Source organism: Pseudonaja textilis, chromosome 3 (assembly GCF_049901715.1).
Source record: "Pseudonaja textilis isolate UNSWEBS1 chromosome 3, rPseTex1.2, whole genome shotgun sequence".
Classification (NCBI taxonomy): domain Eukaryota; kingdom Metazoa; phylum Chordata; class Lepidosauria; order Squamata; family Elapidae; genus Pseudonaja; species Pseudonaja textilis.
The window spans coordinates 130,190,710-130,212,762 of NC_141992.1; the positions used below are offsets into that span (position 1 = coordinate 130,190,710).

A 22,053-nucleotide genomic window follows, 5' to 3' on the forward strand; every position below is an offset into this window, starting at 1 on the left:
GGGGAAGAAACCACAGAGTCAGGTAGAGTATTCCAGACATTGACCACTCTGTTGCTGAAGTTGTATTTCCTGCAATCAAGTTTGGTGCGGTTAACCTTAAGTTTGTATCTATTGTGTGCTCTTGTATTGTTATGATTGAAGCTGAAGTATTCATTGACAGGTAGGACATTGCAATGTATGATTTTATATACCATACTTAGATCAGACCGAAGACAGCGTAATTCAAGGTTTTCTAGGTCTAGAATTTCAAGTCTGGTGGCATAAGGTATTCTACAACAAGTAGAGGAGTAGAGAACTCTTCTTGTGAAATATTTCTGGACTTTCTCAACTGTGCTAATATCAGATACGTAATGTGGGTTCCAGACTGATGAGCTGTATTTGAGTATTGGTCTAGCAAATGTTTTGTATGCTCTAGTTAGTAGTGTGATATTACCAGAGAAAAAGCTATGTAGGATTAGGTTAACAACTCTTAATGCGTTTTTGGCTATGTAGTTACAGTGGGCTCTAGCACTTAGATCATTAGAGATGAGTATTCCAAGGTCCTTGATAGAGTTTGGATCATCAACAAGGTCTTGACTATTCAGCTTGTATTTTATTTTTTGATATTTTTTGCCAATATGTAAGACAGAGCATTTATTTGTTGAGATTTGAAGTTGCCATTTGTTTGACCATTCTGATACATAGTCAAGATCTTTTTGAAGGGTATCAGTATTGTCTGTGGTATTAAACAGCTTTACATAATCAGCGAAGAGAATGCAGTTGCTCTTAATATGATCACAGAGGTCATTTATGTAGAGTATGAAGAGAGTTGGTCTTAGAACACTGCCTTGGGGGACACCACTATTGACAGGTACAGAATTTGATAGGGCACTCCCAATTTTGACCATTTGTTGTCTGTTTGACAGGAATGCTTCGATCCAGTTATGCAGTTGTCCAGAGATACCATAAGATTTTAGTTTTAGGAGTAGTTTGTCATGTACCACTGAATCAAAGGCTTTACAGAAGTCTATGTAGATTGTGTCTATTGTTTTTCCCTGATTGAGTTGTGCAGTCCATATGTTTTTGCAGTGTAAGAGTTGCAGATTGCAGGATAGTTTTTTTTGTGAAACCAAATTGTTTATTAGAGAGTAGGTTGTGTGCATGGATTGTAGTTTACAGAGCGAATAGGCATAACCATGGTATTTCACTGCATTTCAATATTTCAAGGCCTTCCTGTATATTAAACTAGTCAAAAAGAGGGCTGTGAAGTTATCTACAGACCCCTTACATCCTGGACATAAATTGTTTCAACTTCTACCCTCAAAACAATGCTTTGGGCGCTGCACACTAGAACAACTAGACACAAGGACATTCCCCGCCCCCCCAAATGCCATCACTCTGCTAAACAACTAATTCCCACAACACTGTTAACTTATTTACTAAGACTATATTACTATTATTCCTCTACTACTAGATTATAATAACATTTCTTAGTGCCTATGTCTTCCCACTGATGACTATAACTGTGTTGCTTGTAACTTTACAATTTATATTGTTTTATTCATTTCCTATTATGATTTGATTGCTTATTAGTAACCTATGACTATCACTAAGTGTTGTATCTTATGATTCTTGATGAATGCATTTTTTCCCTTTATGTATACTGAGAGCACATGCACCGAAGACAAATTCCTTGTGTGTCCAGTCACACTTGGCCAATAAAGAATTCTATTCTGTTCTGTTCTGTTCTACTCTACTTTACTTAAACAATTGTGACCAATTTAGCTAACATTGAAGATGCTCTAGAATATTTAAATATTCAGACTCTCTAGAATATTCAAATAATTTTGCTAAGGTGAAGTTGGGGCAAAAGAATGTTTCATGACATGTTTGAACAAACTGCTCTAATACTTCAAAGGGAGTGGCAAGGCATTAGCTGGCATGAAAACTGAAGAGAGAGCAAACTTATTACAGGACTGCCTTTTATACATAATACTAGATTGCTATCTAAGAGTTGTTTAAAAGATGTGCATGTTTTTGTTCAGCAATGGAATATTCTCACCTAAAAACATCCATGTGTTTTCTTTTTGTAAAAATCTGCACGCTCTTTTCAGCGGAATTATGTTCTGTAACACCATTCTGAGGACCTTATCCTAGGACACTTAAAACATATAGCCCTGATGACTTTTTCATTTTTCTTGAAAAGAGCCCCAGAGGTAAGGAATTACTATTATGATCTGGGAGAGGGAGAGGAACCTTTTAGCTACATGTCCTCTGTTAAATAACAATCCACTTGATCCGATGGTGCAGTGTGCCTTGGGCAGGAAAAACCTATTGTAGTTGTTAATGGTAATTAGATCTCTACACACTGATTACATTTGGATATAATCTATGAGTTAGAATTTCAGCAAAGACCCCACAATTCTCCTATACACCTCTGTAGATTTTATTTACCAGCATAGCTGTTGGCAAGAGATGAGAAACATTCACTTCCACTTCTATTTTGGATTGGCTGCAGTTTACTGTGTCTTCTGAACATTAAATTTGGATTAAACTGAACTGTTGAGACTAATCTTAACTATGCTTAATGAAAACAAACCTCAAGAACTATGTTTTAAAATTAAGATTTATTACATCTGTCTGAGTTTGGATGACCCAGCCAGCTGTGGTTAATTGTAAAGGAAAGTCAAAAATTCAAATTTTCTGTTTAGGCCAGAAAAGGTGGGGAAGTGGATGCTTTTCAAAGAGGCTAATCTTGGTCTTCTGATGCTAATTTGTGTTTCTCTGTTATAGTCTAACAAGTCAATGAAGAATCCACTTTGGACAAAACGTTTGGACAGAAACATTGCTGATTTCACTTGCATCAAAATCCAGGATTTATTCAACCACAATAATAGCATTTAGCAGGCAGTGGTTTTTTTTTTTTAATTTAGGCTTTTTAATGACCACAAAATGCTGAGTCAGTCTGAAAATGAAAAATAATCAGATTTGTTTCTCCACGTTCTAATTTTCATTCCCCCGCATTCCTTAGGCAAGGTGTTGTTCTTTTTAAAGAAAGCTGCAACATCTCGGGTTCAATTCACCCTAAACACATTTAGAATAGAATCCATAATCATATAGCCTGGTCTTGCTCTACTTCTCAGTCTCTTTACCAAAACTTCTTGGCAGTGAGAAAGAAACTTTTGTAAAACAGCTTCATCCTGCTGGAGCATGTTACAGCTGTTGGAAACTTTTTACTTTGCCTGTTCAGCCTGAATCCCATCATGTGTAAAATGCCAAAAGGGATATGAGAGAGAGAGAGGGAGAGAGAGAGAAAGAGAGAGAGAGAGAGAACAAAATAGGGAGTGGCATCAGAGTTCAAGTGAATTAATACAGTTCAGTCTTTTGCTTCAAACTGTCACCACTAACACCAGACTTTTTCAGTTGTCCTTTTTACATCTTTTTTTCCCTCAGTTCAGGAAATAGAGTTGCTTCATAAGAAGGTAAGTGATGAATATCTTTTAAACCTTTTGTAGATGTCTAAGCGTTTGTCTAGGATTCTTTATAAAGAGTCCAGTGGAGCTGAAAATAAAAAAGGGGGACACTGCAGGAGAAATTGAAGGATTTCCCCATTTTGTATAACTTTTTATGGACAGGAGATTTCAGAGTGAACAGTTGCTGGAATGTTTCTATAGTTCTCTTGCTTGTAGCTTAGATTATTGATCTAACCTGTATGAGGTACAACAATTCAATTTTTAGCAAGTTGATCTGAAAATCACACCTTACCATGTGGAACAAGAATGACAAGCTTTCTTATTCTGTTGATTGACTGGGTGGTGAATAACCTTAGTCTATTGAATGATAGTCAAGATTTTTCTTGTGCAATTGTCCTTTTCATTTATAGAATTTAAGAGTGGGTGTTTTTTTTTTTTTAAAAAATAGTGTCTCCAATTTTTCCAAGGTCAGACAAATCGCTAAGGTAAACTAGCTACCTAGTGCCTTCTCCCTGGTTGTATTAGGAGCTTTCCATTGGAATCACCCTAAGCCTATGAGATTGCTAGTAGAAACTTGAATAAAGGTGAGATTTTTCATAGGGGTGTGGGCCTTTTGACTCAGCTTCTTTTACGTTATTCATCAAATAACAAATGCTATTCAGACTTAAGAGGATATTAAGGCTGATTTTTATTTCAGCAGGCCAGGGTTATTGTCTGTTCTTGTATTTCTATATACAGAAGATTACAATTATGTGATGATTGTTTCTGGCTCATCAGGTATCAGGTATGAGAGTGGGAACGGATGAGTCTAAAGTTAGTGTTGGGAGGGCTTTGCATTTGTTCTGCATTTTCCTTCCTTCTCTTTCTGTGTGAAAAGAAACTCAGTTGGAGTCTGAGGAGGAAAGTACGGACCCATTAATTTTTTCTACCCTGTATTTTTTTTTAATCCTGAGGAGGAATACCAACTTTTATGATCTTATCCAAAAATAGAGTCTTATAATAAAAATTAAGCCTCTCCTTTTGTTTAGTTCAAAGCTGATGGTAAAGCCACAGGCCTCCCTTTCTTTTTTATGGGTTGGCTTCTATTCATGCCATTTCTAAAACAGCGAATAAGGTTTTGGACGAGGAGACACAGATTCAAGTCCACTCTTAGACACCAACTTTACTTCAACTAGTTCATCAGTTTGTTATTATGGAAATAAAATTAAAAGAGATGCTTATGGAAGCTGCTCTGGATTCTTGGAGGAATGATGAATATAAGCCCTGCAAGATAGTTGAGGCAAAGAGAACCCATCCTTCAAGGCTATTAAGTATGAATTCTATATCAGAATATAACTTGTACAAACTTAGTTATTAACACGTTAAAACATTTTACTGACTCAGGCAAGGGACCAGATGGCAACCCATCTTCTTAAACCAATTTTGCTTTGATAAAACTGGTGTTAGTACAGTGTTCTTCACTACACCTGTCGAAAGCAGTATCAGCCCTTTGAGGTAGGCCAGTCAGGAAAGAGACTCTGTAAGGAATATTGGATCTCTACTTCATTGGTAAAAGATATAAGAATTTTGAAAGCCTGGTATAATTTTTCTCATCCCACTATCATACTTAAGAAAACCAAGGTGAGGCATTCTTGAGTTTCTTTCTCATTCCCTCTTCTCTTTCAAGGTAAGCAGTTTATATAACTGCTTTTTCACTCACACTTCCACAAGCAAGCAGAGCATTCCTTACTGCTGTTTCCCTTCAAGAGCTCTTTTGTCAGCTTCCAACATTTGCTATTTATTTTATTTTATTTATTTTATTTTGTCAAGCGATTATAAGATAACAGGTATAAGTATAAACATAGTTATGAATGCATGAAATGGATACGAATAAGAAAAAAAAAAAAGAAACAATAGGAAGTGATAGCTCCTTTCTCTCCTTGACAGTAGAATCACCCCCTCGCTTCTAAATCTTTCCCCTAAAAACAATTTAGTTAAGATGCTGCATGAGGCCAAGATACTAGGAGAATTGTTACATGTTTTTCAACATTTCAGCACCCGAAAAGTAGCCAGTGAGCCTGAGCCAATGCCAGCCTATATGTCTCTTGTAATTTTTAGCTGATGAAGATGAAATTATTTTTATTAATTTATTTTTAAGAATCAGGAAAAGATCCAGCTCAGTTGTGCCTTATGCTGCTAATGGGATCGTTGTTAAGGCATGCCATAGTTTGAAGAAACATGATGCAACAATGGTCCTATCTTGCTCAAGTCAAGAAATGTGGATTGGGTCAAAACTTCATGGGAGATCCCTGTGAATTCCAAGGCTGCAATTCCTTCTGCTTTGTCATGGAAAAAAGGCAGTCTATAAGTATACTAAATGATTGTAATATAAAGTTTAGTACCCCCATTATCTTCATGATGTGTAGAAACTATTCCAGCACCTTTTTTACTTGTGTTGATGGGATAATATGGAAAGCTGTAGCTTTCTCTAGAGAACCTCATGCTCTGGCTATTTCTCAGTTCTATGCAAAAGCTGAGTATATATACATGCATAGCAGAGGTGGTATTCATCAGGTTCTGACCAGTTCTGAAGAACCGGTAGCGGAAATTTTGAGTAGTTCGGAGAACCGGCAAATATCACCTCTGACTGGAGATTTTACAGTAGCCCTCCCCTGCCACGCCCATCAAGCCATGCCCACAGAACCAGTAGTAAAAAAAATTGAATCCCACCACTGATGCATGGAAAACAAAGGTATATTTTCCATATGAGCGAGTATATTTTATATTATCCTGGAAGCTTGAGATTAAACAATACTTCTGCGGAGTACACTCAGCAAAATTAAAATGAATACATACTTGATAATGCTTTACTGCATAGCTTGTGAACTAGCACAATTATTGATCATACAAGGTTGCCCATCTAGGGTTTAATAGATCCTATGTTGGTACTTTTCTGGGATTGCAAAGACAGACAGTTTGTCAAAGTTTTTGGCAAACCACAATCTATAGTTACTGAGCTGTCTGTTCAGATTGGTGAATCATTAAATTATGGAGATTTCTCCCCCTCCTTACATAAGATAGGAGCATAAAATATTTGTTTCCTCTATTTGATGTTGTGAGCAGAGCACTGAGAAATTTTGGGGGGACATGTAGAGGACTGGCACAACTTTCTGACTCCTAAAAACCTGGGAGATAACTCTTGGCTTCTGCTAGAGTAAATTAAATTTGTAAAATACTTTAGGAAGAGCCAAAAATGATTTTTGGGTGGAAAAATGGCTATATGTCAGTATATTCCTTATTTTATAATTCTTTAATTCCATATGTGGCTGTTGTACAAGACTATAGCTAGTAGTACTGGACATTTTGTTTAAACCAACCAAGAAAACAAAAATGTAAAGATCTCTCAAGCTTCAAATCATTGGTGCATAAAAATAAATTTAACTGAAATTTAAACGAAACTTCTGGAGAAGAGGAAGATTAATAAGCAGAAAGGTTCATCCCAGGCATTTCAGTAAAATGTGGGTGTGTTTCAAACTAGCTGTACTTCAAAGATGCTACTATCCCTTGAGCAATTGTTTCGAGGTGCTGACTTAAGCATAATTCTCCATACAAATTCCTAAACTAGTATGTCAGTTATGCACTGGCTCCACCTCACTGAGGTTTTCCATGACTAATAGCTTCATATTCTTCTTTTTGAATAATTCTTCATTGGAAAGTTGATACTAAATATGGCCTCTAGGTCTATTGCTGAGTCTTCTTACACTGCTGCTTGTTTCCTAGGGAAGTTTTCAACAAGGGAAATTACCATAGATGGAGATATATCTGCAATAAGCCAAGATTTATGCATATAAATATTGGCATGTTTTGCTTTTTGTCAGTTGCTGCTGATTTTTCATTGCCTTCTTCTACATAGTATATTACTTTTCATGCTATCTTAATCGCATAAGAAGGAATAATACTTATGGGAGTGCACAGAACAAGAATATGTTAGCATATTTCCTTCAGTTGATACTGAGTTCAGTTGCCGGTTGACATATCTCATCTTTGTATGTTCAGAAAATTGTTAAGATTGCCTTTTTGGAGAACTTTTTCCAAGTTATAAGTAGACTGTGCACAGGTGCACAAAACTCTGCAATAATTTCTGTATTTTGCCTGAGACAAAACATGCGTTGTGTGAAGACTTTTTACAAGAAGGAAATGTTCTAGTCCAATGTCTTGATAAGTGTTCATTTGACCTTCGAGTTATACTTGGGAACATTATACCTGGGAAAGTTTTCAAATAATTTTGTTTTAACACTGATATGGATAGGCCCACATGACGATTTTGCCACCTCAGTCAAGACAACAATTGTTACATCCAAAGCAAAATAAAATAAAATAATAAAAGAACATTAGTTAATTGCTTGTTTAGACATACAACTTAAACACTCTGTGTTCTCTAAAAAAATAAAACATGAGTTAAGAAGGAATTCTGAGGTGGCACTTAATGGAGATGATCTGATTCTTCTTTGTCTCAGCAGGTACTGAGCAAATGGGTGTAGTAGTGTATAAATAGAGAATTAAGGTTTCTCGGAATCTCCTTCTGGTAGGATGTAATAGGCTAGGTGCTAGGTTTTGCCTATTCTTGTGACATTTCCACCTCTAAGTAAGTTTCCTTTCTGCTATATTTATAAAACTTATTTCAATAATCACTCCCAGGTCAAATTGCTGCGCTCAGGAATGCTCATATCACCCACAGAACACCAACTCCCAACAACAATTCTTCCACATTTTATGAATTCAACAGTTGTAGATTCTATGAAAAAACTGTGTGTGTGTGTGTGTGTGTAATTGTTGTGGTTCACCAGCAGCAGGTGCAGATGGCTGACGTTGAGGTCTCAGATGAGGGTCCTGCATGTGAGGCAGGGATGGGGCCAGGACCATCAGCGAGTGGAATGCTGCCTTCGGAGATGGTGGAGGCTGGCAGCAGTAATGAAGAGGTTCCCAAGGAACATGTGCCCAGTACGCGTGCATGCAGAGCTGCTCGAAGGAAAGAGCAGCTGCAGCATCATAGGTGACTTGGGAGTAAGGCTGCAAGGTAATGGCTCCTCCCTCAAGAGATAAAAGCCAGCTGAGAAACCGGAATTCTTTGCAGGAAGCAAAGAAGTTTTTACATTCAAGCCTTGTGGACGTTCAGAATATCTTGATTGGTGTTTGGAGACTCTTTGTGTTTGAAATATTTCTTAGTAACTTTATCTAGTGTTCTTGGCAGCCTTGCATCAACTTGGCAAGGCTCTTTCTTATCAGAGATAATTAATTTGAAACAGCCTTTTAACCATGAAGGAACAGAATGAATAAAGAATCATTAAAAGGTTTTTCTGTTACCTCTGCTTCATTTGTTTTCTTGGAACAAGGTTTGGGTCAAAATAGTAATGTATACATGTATATTTATGGCTGAAAGCTAAGAACATATTATATGTATCAGTTGGATGTCTGGTGTTGTATTATGATTGTAATAGTGAGGTTTTTATCGCTAATTAGTGGATCTAATGTGAAAAGGCAAAATATCCCCAAATATTTAAACTCCTTAGGAAGAAAGTTTTAAATTTTGCTGAGGCAAGGGAAAATAGTGAACCTATATCTGATACCCCTAGTTTGAAACTTTGTTAGATTTGCTTTAGCTTTCAGAACTGTAAGAAGAGAAATTTTGCCAGTTGTGTGTATTCTTCTGCTGTAATGTTGTGATGAGATAATTCAAGAGGTTGGTTCAAAGCTTTTTGACCCAAGACAACTTGAGAGCAGATTGCACCCACCTTTCTGTACATACCACATGTAGATTATATTGAATGTTGTGATTGTTACTTCAGGTTACACATCTGTTAACTTGTACTGCAAGGTTGCAGTGCCATTCAGTGTTGATTGGCATGCGGGATGTGAGAAAGTAGCAATTATTCATACACACAAGATTGTTTGACTGATCAATTATTTTGCCCTTTTGATTTCAGAATCGTAACTATGGATGCTATACAAGCTGCAAATACAGCTTTTTCAGTTGATCTATTCAAAAAACTATGTGAACTGGACAAAAATGCCAATTTTATTTTTACTCCACTTTCCACATCAACTTCTCTTGCTCTAGCATATAAAGCAGCTAATGGTGACACAGCAACCCAGATAAAACAGGTAGGATGTTTATTTTAACATAACTCTTGCTTATTGTATATGAAGTCTATTTTTCCTTTGCCATATAGATGACGATTGACCCTTCTATAAATTCAAGTCATTATATTTTTCCATTAAATAATATGGGTAGAAAAATCCTGGCTTGGTTTAACAGCAAAGGTTCTCAAATCTAAGGTAGATAATAAAGAGTAAACCTTAAAATGAAACAAAGACAAACAACATTGCCATATATTTGGCATTGAAAAAAGAGATTTACAGAACCTGAAAGTGTCTTAAATATTTCCAATTGTTTATAATTTCTTCTTGTTCTTCCTCTTAGTGTTGCTGCTTAATAGGGCTGCATTTGCACAATGACATAACAATGTGTGGGTTGACATTGTGTGGTTTGCTGTGGATGCTACTGATAGTTTATTTTATCTAAGGCTACATATAGAACTAATTTATAACAGTAATATCTTGATATCACAGAGTTGATAAGAAATCATTAAGGAAAGCTATTTGGACCATGTAAAATGATACATTTAGAAGTAGTTACACTTTTTAAAAGAGTGGAATATGGAAATGAAATTGTGGATTTCTTATATGCATTTTCTTTATTCGAAAACGTAGTTCCTCACACTTTCACGTAGGACCAGGGGTAGAATTCTACCATTTTGCACCTATTTGCTAGAACCGGTTGTTAACATTCTAAGCAGTTTGGAGAACTGGTTGTTAGAAGAAATTACTGCCCTAATCCTGTAAGGAAGGCAGGAAGGAAACATTCTGGTGTTGCTTACAGAAACTGCCTCTCCATTAACCCTTATTACATTCTTGGCAGGACTAGACTTCCTGCCTCAGGAACTTCTCTGGAGTCCCCCCCACACACACCTTTGCTGGTACTTTGCTTGTGTGGAGTGACCATTTAAAGTTACAATGGCACTGAAAAAAGTGACTTATGACCATTTTTCACACTTACGACTGTTGCAGCATCCCCACAGTCACGAGAGGCCAGGCGAGGAGATGCATGCCTCGATGTGAGTGATATTGAGTTGGCCATGCCCAGCCAGTCACATGACCACCAAGCCACGCCCACCAACTAAGCCACGCCCACAGAACCAGTTGTTTAAAAAATTGAATCCCACCCCTGCGTAGGACCCTAACATTAAATGTTGTTGGATTAATCTATTATAGAATAACATAATAACAGAGTTGGAAGGGACCTTGGAGGTCTTTTAGTCCAACCCCCTGCTCAAGCAGGAAATCCATACCATTGCAGACAAATGGTTGTCCAATCTCTTCTTAAAAGGCTCCAGTGTTGGAGCACCCACCACTTCTGGAGGTAAGTTGTTCCACTGGTTTATTGTTCAAACAATTAACAATTAATTGTATAATTGTTAATTAAAGCCATAAAAATTGCAATCTGGATTCCCACAGCTGAAACCTATAGTATTTAATAGGTATTAGCTATTACTAATCTCTGCATATGGCAGCGAAGGTGAAGTAAATTTATTGAGGCAAACTGTACATTGATGGAGCTGAATTAATTCAAAGTAATTGAAAATCTGCTATATTGTTGGCCACCACTATACCTCGTGTTATAAGAGGTGAAGCCCATACAGGAGGGAAAAATTATTAGTGTCTATTTATGAGTAATCGTTGCTGGTGAAGGCTTCACTCTTCATGTCCCACTTACATGCTTCTCAGTGGCCTCTCCTTGGCCGCAGGAAAAATAAGCTGGACAAAATATCAGATAGAAAAGAATTCTTATGTTTCATTTGATTGTGTTGAAAATGCTACTGATTGTGCAGAAATCTTTACTGAAATCAATATTTTAAACTGGTATTTGTTTATTAACAGGGGCTCCATCTAGAAGATGTCAAAGATATTCCATTTGGATTCCAGACAATTACCTCTGATGCTTCCAAACTTAGCGCATTTTATTCATTAAAAATGGTTAAGCGGCTTTATGTAGAAAAATCCCTTAATCCTAATGTGGTAAGTTGGGAAGAAATAATAATAATTTCTATCTGGCCCAGCAGGTTGACAGTTATCATCTAAATCCCATAATTAATTACATTATGCTCATGGTTGCTTTAATAAATGAAATTTTTAAAAAATGTATAGTTATTCTCAATTTATGACTGTAATGGAAACAGCCCATTATTGGCGTAAACTGTGATGGTCGCAAGAAGGATCATCCCATGACTGATCTGATTTTATGACTTTTTTTCCCAGTGGTTAAGCGAACCACCATGGTCATTAAGTGAATCTGCAATTGTTAAATGATCACCATGGTTGTTAAACAATCACATTTCCCACTATAGAACGTTTTTACTGAAAACTAGAAGTAAAGTAAGCAACCTTCCCAAGGGGCCGATAATAACCGGAGAGTTCCAACCATGGAAGTTGCTCTTGCTGACAGCAAAAATGATGTATGAAACTGCAACCCAAATTAGAATCTCTACAACAGGGATGTCTAACTTTGGCAACTTTAAGACTTGTGGACTTCAATTCCCAGAATTCCCCAGCCAGAACTCAGAGAGTAGTCTACAAGTCTTAAAAGTTGCTATAAGGATGGATGCTCCTGCTTTGCAAGATTATAGCTTCTGTTTTTAATGATAGCTTCTGTTTTCTAATGAGAATCATTAAGATTCAGTTGTCATGCAAAGGGTTGTATCATGTAATGTTCTTCGGTTGACAGAATATGTTATTAGAAGCTTTAGGCAGTAGAACAAAAACAGAGGTTTGGGTTGTTGGTTTTTTTGGCAGTTTGATCTTCCGTTGAATTCCCTACCTACCACATTCCAAAGAAAAGACTCACTAAAGAATTATTGGGAGAATCCAGGGGCTCTGAGAGTCTGAAAAAGTGATTTTCTCTCTTTTCTGTGGCCAGAGGTCTGCAAAGAAATTTCTCTTGAGGAAGATGAGTTGGAAACAGACCTGTAGTTTTTAATTTCTTGTCTAATGAATGTTAACTTACACATTTTTTCTTTTATCTTCATTTTTATATGCTAACTGAAGAATGTTTTTTTTACTATTACTTATAATGTTTAATGTATAATTTGGAATTAAAATGATTTATTCAGCTTTGTGAGCCGTGGTGGTCCAGTGGTTAGAGTGCAGTACTGCAGGCTACTTCTGCTGACTGCCGACTGACTGCAATTTGGCAGTTCAAATCTCACCAGGCTCAAGGTTGACTCGTCCTTCCATCCTTCCAAGGTGGGTAAAATGAGGACCCAAATTGTTGGGGGCAATGGGCTGACTCTGTAAACCACTTGGAAAGGGCTAGAAAGCACTGTGAAGTGGTATATAGGTCTAAGTGCCATTGCTATTTAAAATAGAGAGCTGCTGCCCTGTGTTGCATATGATAATGTTGTACATTGGATTAAAAAAAAACATTCCAGTTTTTTAAAACTTTACTGCCTTAATATTACTTGATCATGGAAAACCCTAGCCCATTGAAGTTAATTATGGTATAACCTATGTGTTATAGGCAAAGCTATTTCAATTTCAATTTCATTTAATTCATTATGAAAGCAGTTGACGGAGATTTGTAAAGGGGACCTTTGCTGTGAAATGCACAAGAGCAAGAGTCATCAATATTTGGGCCGCTTGACATATTTGACTATGGCTCATGGAATTATAAAAGCATCATAATCATATGTTATGAATTGTGCAGGTTTGGCTTAGAGATTGCCAGCTGGCCACAAAACTGCCTAGTGGGCCTGATGGTTTCCAGTCTACTTGTGCTAGTGCATGCGGCCCTCCTGAGCTCCATTTTCATCGGCAGAGGGCTGCAGGAGGCCGTCACAGCCAAAAACGGAGCCTCGATGAGTGACATTGAGCTGGCCGCACAGCCCCAGTCCCCCGAGATCAAACATAACCCTGATGTAGCCCTCAATGAAATTGAGTTTGACACCCCTGTGCTTGTGTATGTGGAATCCAAGCCAAAGCCCCCACCCAGTTGTCTTTCAAGTTTAAAATTGCCACATGCATGTCTGTCACAGTTTTGTTCTTGGCATCAACACCCTTGCTCTTCACTTTCATGTTACCAGTGGGGAAACTTAAATCTTAACCTGGAGCATTCTCTCTTTCAGGAATTCATCAATTCTGTCAAAAGGCCCTTCCCATCAGAATTTGAAGTTGTAGATTTTAAAGAAAAGCCAGAAGACACCAGGCTGCAGATCAACAAATCTGTTTCTGACCTTACTGATGGCAAGTGCATTGTTTATCAAAGAAATTTCTTTTAAGTCATGAATTGGGATGTCCTTGAATTGGGAATTATCCCTTCAGACCAAGAGTTTATCATACTACATGTTTGCTTATTTATGGCTACTGTGCTAATAATATTACAGTACCACTACAACGATGCTAATAAGTTTGAATGTATTTCTGTTTTAAAATGGAAGTTGGTACAGGTAATCCTTGACTTACAACAGTCATTTAGTGACTGAAGTTACAACGGCATTAAAAAAGTGACTTATGACCATTTTTCACACTTTTTTGGGGTAAAAGTTTTATTTGGATTTTCACAAAACAGAACACAAATAAAATATCTTTTTTAAGAGCAGCATGATTCCAGGTTATCACATCTCCATACAGACATAATCTCAATTACATATTCATCTTTATGTTCTATTTCATATCTTATCACTATTTTATCATTTTCTCAATAATTTTTCCTTTCCCTTACTTTCCTCAACCTTATTTCTGATTATCTCATTCCTTTCTAGTTCAATTACATATCTCTTTCTAAATTTCTGTATCTTTCTAGTCATTATATTTGTACTTCTGTCTGTCCTGCTTACAATTTCATGTATTTTTTTCCCCATCATCGTCCCGAAAGGGAAAGGGAAAAAAAACAATTCCCTCTCCTTCCAGGCATTAAAAAGAAAGGTTTCCCTTGTGATTACCCTGTGAATTTTTCACACTTTTGACCATTGTACCATGCCCACGGTCATGAGATTTACATTTGGATGCTTGACAACTGGTTTATGATGGTTGCACTGTCCTGCGGGGGTCATGTGATTATTTTTTGTGACTTTCTGACAAGCAAATTCAATGGGGAAGCCAGATTCACTTAACAACTATGCCCCTGATTTAACAACTGCCATGATTCCTTTAACAAATGTTGCAAGGTAAGTCATAAAGTGGGGCAAAAGTCATTTAACCAACTTCTCACTTAGCAACATAAATTCTGAGCTCAAAGGTGATCATAAGTTGAGGACTATCTGTAATCCCTGGAGAGGTTCGGCTTCTTTAAAAATTACTTTTCATAAATGAACTACTGTATCAGCAATGTGAAACAGTGGTGGGAGGGATTCAATTTTTTTTACTACCAGTTCTGTGGGTGTGGTTTGGTAGGTGTGGCCATGTGACTGGGTGGGTGTGGCTTTTTTTCTTTTTTTGCAGCCACCCTCACCCATTTTCTGGGCCTTCTAGGCCTCAGGGGAGCCTCTGAGGGAGGCGTTTTTGCACCCATAAGACTCCTCTAAGGCTCAGGAAGAAAAAAACAGCATGGGAGGGGCATACAGCACCCCGCCATGCTCTGTTTTGGGAGCTTCCTGGCCTCAGAAGAGCCTCTGGGGGGCATTTTTCTCCCATAAGGCTCCTCTGAGGCTTAAGAAGGCAAAAATGGAGGGGGGGCTGAGTCCCTCCCTCCATTTTTTGCCTTCCTGGGCCTCAGCAAGGGGAATCCCAGCACAGCTGATCATATGTACAGCTGATTGTTGGGAGGAAAAAAAAAGAAATACCTTAGGCGAACATCAGGCAGGCGGGGTAAAGTGAGGATCAGGCGGGAGCGCGACCAGGTCGGGGGGGTGGAAAGCCAGAACTTACTCCCAGTTCAGTGACCCATGCCAAATCTTTGCAACCGGTTCACCCGATCCAGTGAGAACCAGCTGAATAACACCACTGATGTGAAAGCCTTTCAAGATTTTTTGGCACTATGTCTTACACTATTACACTATTATTTTTGCATATAGTAATGCAAACAAATAGAAAAAAAGGTCATACTTTTTTTTTCAAAGGTATGGAAAAACAGTTCCAAAAATAGATTTTTTTTCTCATTTCTCCCTAACCAAGGATTGAAAATCCCCAGTAATTGTTTTTTTTCCTGCCTATGACATTGCCTTCATCTCATTCTTGGCCTTTTCTAAAATCATCATCAACTGTTCTAGTTGTCTTTTTTTCTTCTCCTGAAACATTCCCCCCCAAAGATATAATTTAGTAATAATTCATTGACCATTTGGTTGCTGATGCAATCAACAGTTGTGATCTGCCCAACTCATATTGTTCACTTTAGGCTTCCATAGGTCCTCCCCCTTCCTTTCAGGCATTGATTCTGTCTTTCATGGGGATTTTGGCTTGGCCTGTAGAGAGGCATCTGCCTTTATAATGTCTGATAAGGGCACACCATAATACTCATTAGAGTACCTGTACCTGCTGGTTACCTGTAAAAATGGCCTTGCATTTGAAAGGCTAATATCTTGTGCTACATAGATCATTTAAACCCAAAAAGAAAGTTGTTTCAGCCAGTTATCACTAGTTCTGTCATGATTGGTTATAGTACAGATTCCTGCTGTATCTGCAAGCAAGGGGTTTCATTTAGCTAACTTTTTACTATTTTTTATTATTTTAATTTGGGAAAGCAAAGGACAGCACAACTGTTACTGACTCGGCAGAATGCTCAGAGAAGCATCTGTAATTCATTTGATGGTTTGTACAATATACCATAGATAGTTATATCACAACTGTCCTCCCCTGAGTACAGTAGCTTTGCAGCAGCTTCATTAGCTCTTTGGGTGTGACCAACTTGCAAATGAACATATAAAATTCCTTAAGCTAGTGACATTAACAATTAGGTAGGATTATAACCATTTATCAAAATAATTTAACTAGAAATTAAGAATGTCTGAGATATTCTTTACTGGAGAAAAGTTAGGAAGCCATAATGAGAGACTTCTAATGAGTGTCAAGTTTCCAGCGCAATAACTTTTATGGAATCAAAATGAAAAGTTTTTTGGCTTCTTTTTGCTTATTGTATTAAGGGATGTGGTAGCTCAGAGGCTAAGACGCTGAGCTTGTCAATCAGAAAGTTTGGCAGTTTGGCGGTTCAAATCCCTAGCGCCGCATAATGGAGTGAGCTCCCATTACTTGTCCCAGCTTCTGTGAACCTAGCAGTTCGAAAGCATGTAAAAATGCAAGTAGAAAAAGAGGGACCACTTTGGTGGGTAGGTAACAGTGTTCTGTGCACCTTCTGCATTTAGTCATGCCGGTCACATGACCATGGAGACATCTTTGGACAGCACTGGCTCTTCAGCTTTGTAATGGAGATCAGCACCGCCTCATAGAGCTGGAAACGACTAGCATGTATGTGCGAGGGGAACCTTTACCTTTACCTTATTAAGGGGCTACTCAATCCCTCCTTTTTGGGGAGAAGACCCAGCTTTCATCTGCCATTTGTTTGGTAATGGCTAGAAATGACATCAAGTGTTTTCCTCTGGCTACATAGAAATTAGCTCTCATGCCTGCAATACCAGATTTTAGATTTGCATAGAAAGCAAATTGAGGTTTCCACTATTCAGCTGTTGGCTGGATGACAGAGATCCAATTTGTTTCTTACGTAGATTTAAAGCTGTGCCTAATGAGGTCATTGGCTCTTTTCAACCGGTATAAACTACCTTTAATGACAGAAGCTGTCTGAGATTGGGACTCTCTGATAGACATTATGTGTTGACAGAGGAGCAGATTGTATGAAAATGTTGGGTGGATTGTTTGTTTAACCAATGCTAAATAGCTTAATGTTTCATAGATTGTTGTTTCATAGATTGATATCTTTAGTTTTACTGAACTAAATTTCTTATCTTTTCTATGAAGGCCGGATGAAGAAAGTGCCATTCCAGTACAATTGAGCAGATAGGCAAATCATCCTTAAGGACCAAATCTTTTTGTTAAAGCAAAAATTGAGAGACTCCATAGTAGTATTGCTAAATAGCTAAATGCTTCTTCTAGAATCTAAACTCTTCTGGAGAGACAGTATCTGGAATTGCCTTTTCCTAGAAACTTTGGCTGTTCTTGCCCTGTATCTGGGGTTGCACTTCTAACAAAGTATTCCTTGTATCTGCAGGTAAAATGGAGAACATTTTGATTGAGGAGAGTGTCAATGATGAGACCAAGATAATCCTGTTAAACGCAGCCTATTTTATAACAAACTGGATGAAGAAATTTCCTGAGGCACAAACCAAAGAATGCCCATTCAGAATAAGCAAGGTATAGAATGAAGCAGCCTCAAACTTTTTAAACAAAAATTAAATGCTACAGAAAAGTTTTCAATTTCTTGCTGAATTTTAAAGTAGCCTTTACTTCAATTCACACAATCCTAAATCAGCTCTGATGAGTGATTTTAAAGTTAATGACACAAACTGCCAGTATGTCATAATGGTTCATTTACAGTCTATCTCTCAAAAAAAACAAACCCGTGTGTATGTCTAGAAATCACCAGAATGTTCCTTTTTGCAGTTAAAAGTTATGGGCCCCAAGATGGTAAAAATAAAATTTGAGAACATTATGGATAGCAAAAAGATTTGGGGGGAATGTCAAATGGATTACACTGTTTTACATAGTTTGGCAACTCTTTGTCACATTTCGATTATTGGTTCTTCATAATCTTCTTGACTTCTGTTGTATATAGTAAATTTTGAATCTTGGTCAAGATTTCAAATGAGTTAAAATACTGTATATGATGATTCATCCTAGAATTCTTATTATCTATTCTTGCTATGAATCTATATTTCATATACCAGTTTTAGGTTAACAAATGTAACTAACACTGAATTTCACAAAATAAGATGCTGAGATTAATATTTTCAGATGCATGATTATAAAGAAGCAAATATAATGTTAATCACACAGAATGCATTTCTTAAAAATTATATTTTTTAAAAAAAATCTAGTCAAAGGACTGCATTTCTTCAAAAAATTAACTTTTATAGTGTACATATTTGTATTCAACTTTGTAATAATTTAACAATGTAACATTTGAGTTCTATTCTCAATTCATATTTTAATATATGAAGGTAAATAGACACATAATCAGGAATTTTGACCACAACTGGTATGTAAGTGAACTCTCAATTTATGTTTTTCCCTTATTAGACGGAAACCAAACCTGTACAGATGATGAACTTGGAAGCTACATTATGCTTGGGCTACATAAATGATATAAAAACCAAGATTCTGGAACTCCCATGTCATAATAAACATATAAGCATGCTTATCTTACTACCTAAAGATCTAGAGGATGATACAACTGGATTGGAACAGGTAGAAATAAATATTTGGATGAATTTCAAAGTATTCTTTGAAAAGCTGCATATCAATCACTCTCTTCCTTGAATGTTTCAAATGTCTGATTAGAAAAGAGTGAAAAATAGATTTATTTCCTAATGTGTCTTGTAGCCATTTGTTTAGTTCATTGAATGTAGCAGGTCCATATTGTTTGGACCCTATATTAATAAAAAGAAACTGGACTGGATGATTCATTAGCTCAAATCACAACAGCTAGTAGCATTCCAGCCGTGGTATTACAATTATATTAATTGTCTTCAGTCCTCAGGCAAAACCTAATGCCGCAGTAAATTAAAAAATCCACAACAGTTGCATGCATTAATAAACCCAAATTAACTTTGACTTAATGTTAAATAATCTCCATCTATGACCAGTGGTTTGTCCGCTGCTGGACACTGTGTATGACTGATGGGCATTAATACAATATAATACCATACCATGCAATACAATACTATTGCGTTACCATATACCATACCATACCATACCATACCATACCATACCATACCATATCATACCATACCAAACACACAGTATCCCAGGGGTGTCAAACTTAATTTCATTGAGGACCTGGGAGGCTGGGGGGCATGACCAGAGTGAGCGTGGTCAGCTCAATGTCACTCATTGAGGCTCCGTTTTGACCACGACAGCCCTCCTGGGCTCTGTTTTTGGCCGCGATGGCCTCCTGCAGCCCACTGCCAGTGAAAACGGAACTCGGAAGGACCGTGCACGATATCCCCAAGTTGTGTTTTCACTAGCAGAGAGTTGCAGGAGTTATCGTGGCCCAAAATGGAGCTTAGGAGGGCTGTATGCGGCCCGAGCTCCCTTTTCCCTGGCAGAGGCACCGTAGGCCGGTCCTTTGCTGTTTCCAGCAAAAGTGGTGGATCCCATCCCTGGGCCTTGAATTTGACACCCCTGCAGTATCTAATCAGAACTGATACTCTATTCACCTACTATTTTTTTTTATTTCTTTAGCTTGAGAAGGAGATCACCCCAGAGAAGCTGGTACAGTGGACCAATCCTAGTGTGATGGCAAACAGTAGAGTTAATGTGTTCCTCCCCAAATTTAAAGTGGAAAGTGAATATGACTTCAAACCCATTTTAGAAAGCCTTGGTATGACTCATATGTTTGATGAGAATGCATCAGATTTCTCTGGAATGTCAGAGTCAAAAGGCATTGTTCTTTCCAAGATCATTCACAAAGTGTTTCTGGAAGTAATTGAAGAAGGAGCAGAATCTCGAGACGTTCCTGGATACCGGATCCTACAGCACAAAGATGAATTTAATGCAGATCATCCTTTTCTTTTCTTCTTTAAGCACAACAAAAGTCGCAGTATTGTATTTGCTGGTAGATTCTGTTCTCCTTAAACGGAATTGCCTATAAAGAAACCTGTTATCAATATTTTCTGAGTATGAAATATTCAAAGGTAATCTACACAGTTTCTCTTGTTAATTGAGTCGAATAACTTCCTGTTCAAATGAATTTACAGAGGAGTGGCCATATCAGTTAGTTGTAGCCTAAAAGGCCTTTTAGCCTAAAAGGCTAAAATAATTTATTATGGCATATTTTCTAGTGAACCATAGTTGAATTTATCAGCTAGATATTATACACCAAAGTTGGGAAGATGGTTTCTTGTTTACATATAAAATAAACCTGAGAACAAATTCAGCAAAATGTATCTTTGATAGGTAGCAATAAAACAATTTGCAAAGTTGTGATGTCTCCAGAATACTGCAGTTTGTTTTATGCTCATTGGCAAAATTAACTTTATTGAACTGTCTAGCTAGGGAAGACCTCGTATGAGTTTCTTCAGATCTTAAAAAATCTTGAATTAGTTAAATCACTAATTTGTGACTGGAATATCAGAAGTTTTATATCTGTAGTGAGACATTAATCAATTAATGTAGATTTTTTTTTCTTAAATATGTTTAACAGTAAAATATTTTCTTGTTTTTTTAATTAATATTGGGAAGTTATTAACTTAGATTACCTTCATTTGTTCCAAATAAAGCATTGCAAAAACTACAGTATATTTTCTTATTGCTGAAGTTTAAAGTGAAAAACAAAACTGCACCTCCTGCATCATTTGAAATCTGACTTCATATATCAGTGATAATATGCATTAATTAATGGAGTTACTTAATGCTGTTCTTTGTTATATGGGAAGCATACACTATTTAACACCTGAACAAGAGAATGAGTTTCAGTTCAAGGTTTGGATTTGTTGATGTCCATTTACAATTTTATGTCTCTTCTATATTAAAGTTTTGAAATAGATGCTAAATCATATATTTCAAGAATGTGTTTGGCAAAGAAGATACCTATTCTTTGGGAGAGTGATTAAGAAATGTTAGCTAAATGTTGGAAAATGTCAGATATGCCAAATTTTACTGAATACACTTTTGAATGGCCTTTTAAAACTTGACTGATGACAAGGCATGACATCAACAGTATGTGGTGGCCTACTATTTCTCCACCCCTTCTTTGTGAATAGGGGCCCCATTACTGTACTAACACTGATTTACAGTGATCCATGGTGGTAGGTGTGCTATGGTGAGATGGAATTACCTCAGCCATATTTGTATGGTGGAAAATCAGACTTACATGATACTAGGCTCTGCCCTGAACACTAAACTAGACCTGGAGCTGGTGTAATGAATTCCCTTCCATTCATATGGATATGGGGGGAAAAAACCCTGCAAGGCTTACCTGCTATAAATTAGGGCATGGAATGGAATCGTGATAGCTGCCCTCTATTATTTGACTAAATAATTGTATTTTCTGCCATATAACTGTATATTTACGGGTTCTTGCTGTGATTGGTCCATGAATTGGAGATCTAGTTCAAATTAGGATACAGATATGGCAGGAGGCAGCTTGGCCTGAATTAAGTCAAGACTTTGTCAGGAAGTTGATCTACCTGTGCCAGTGAGAAGTGAAACTTAAGACCATGAAGACAGTGAAAAGTAAGCTCAGAGGCTTAATGAATAGGGATTAAGTTACTTCTTGGTACAGTATTGTCCACATTTGGATAGAATATACTTAAGCGTAAATAGGACTGTACTAACTCAGTTAAATCTATGAAGAAAGAGGCGGTATGAAATGAAACAGAAACACTAATAATGAGCTGATAGG

The 22,053-nt window shown here is 37.2% G+C and overlaps 1 protein-coding gene across 1 annotated transcript; it reads left to right on the forward strand.

Moving 5' to 3' along the window:
* Nucleotides 1-3,023: 3,023 nt before the first annotated feature.
* SERPINB5 (serpin family B member 5) lies at nt 3,024-20,945 on the forward strand. The gene is made up of 7 exons (XM_026701086.2): nt 3,024-3,461; nt 9,416-9,593; nt 11,430-11,567; nt 13,670-13,787; nt 17,701-17,843; nt 18,729-18,896; nt 19,893-20,945. Exons 2-7 carry the CDS (start codon nt 9,426-9,428, stop codon nt 20,283-20,285), a joined length of 1,128 nt encoding a protein of 375 aa, XP_026556871.2. The 5' UTR covers nt 3,024-3,461; nt 9,416-9,425; the 3' UTR covers nt 20,286-20,945.
* The last annotated feature ends 1,108 nt before the right edge of the window (nt 20,946-22,053 follow it).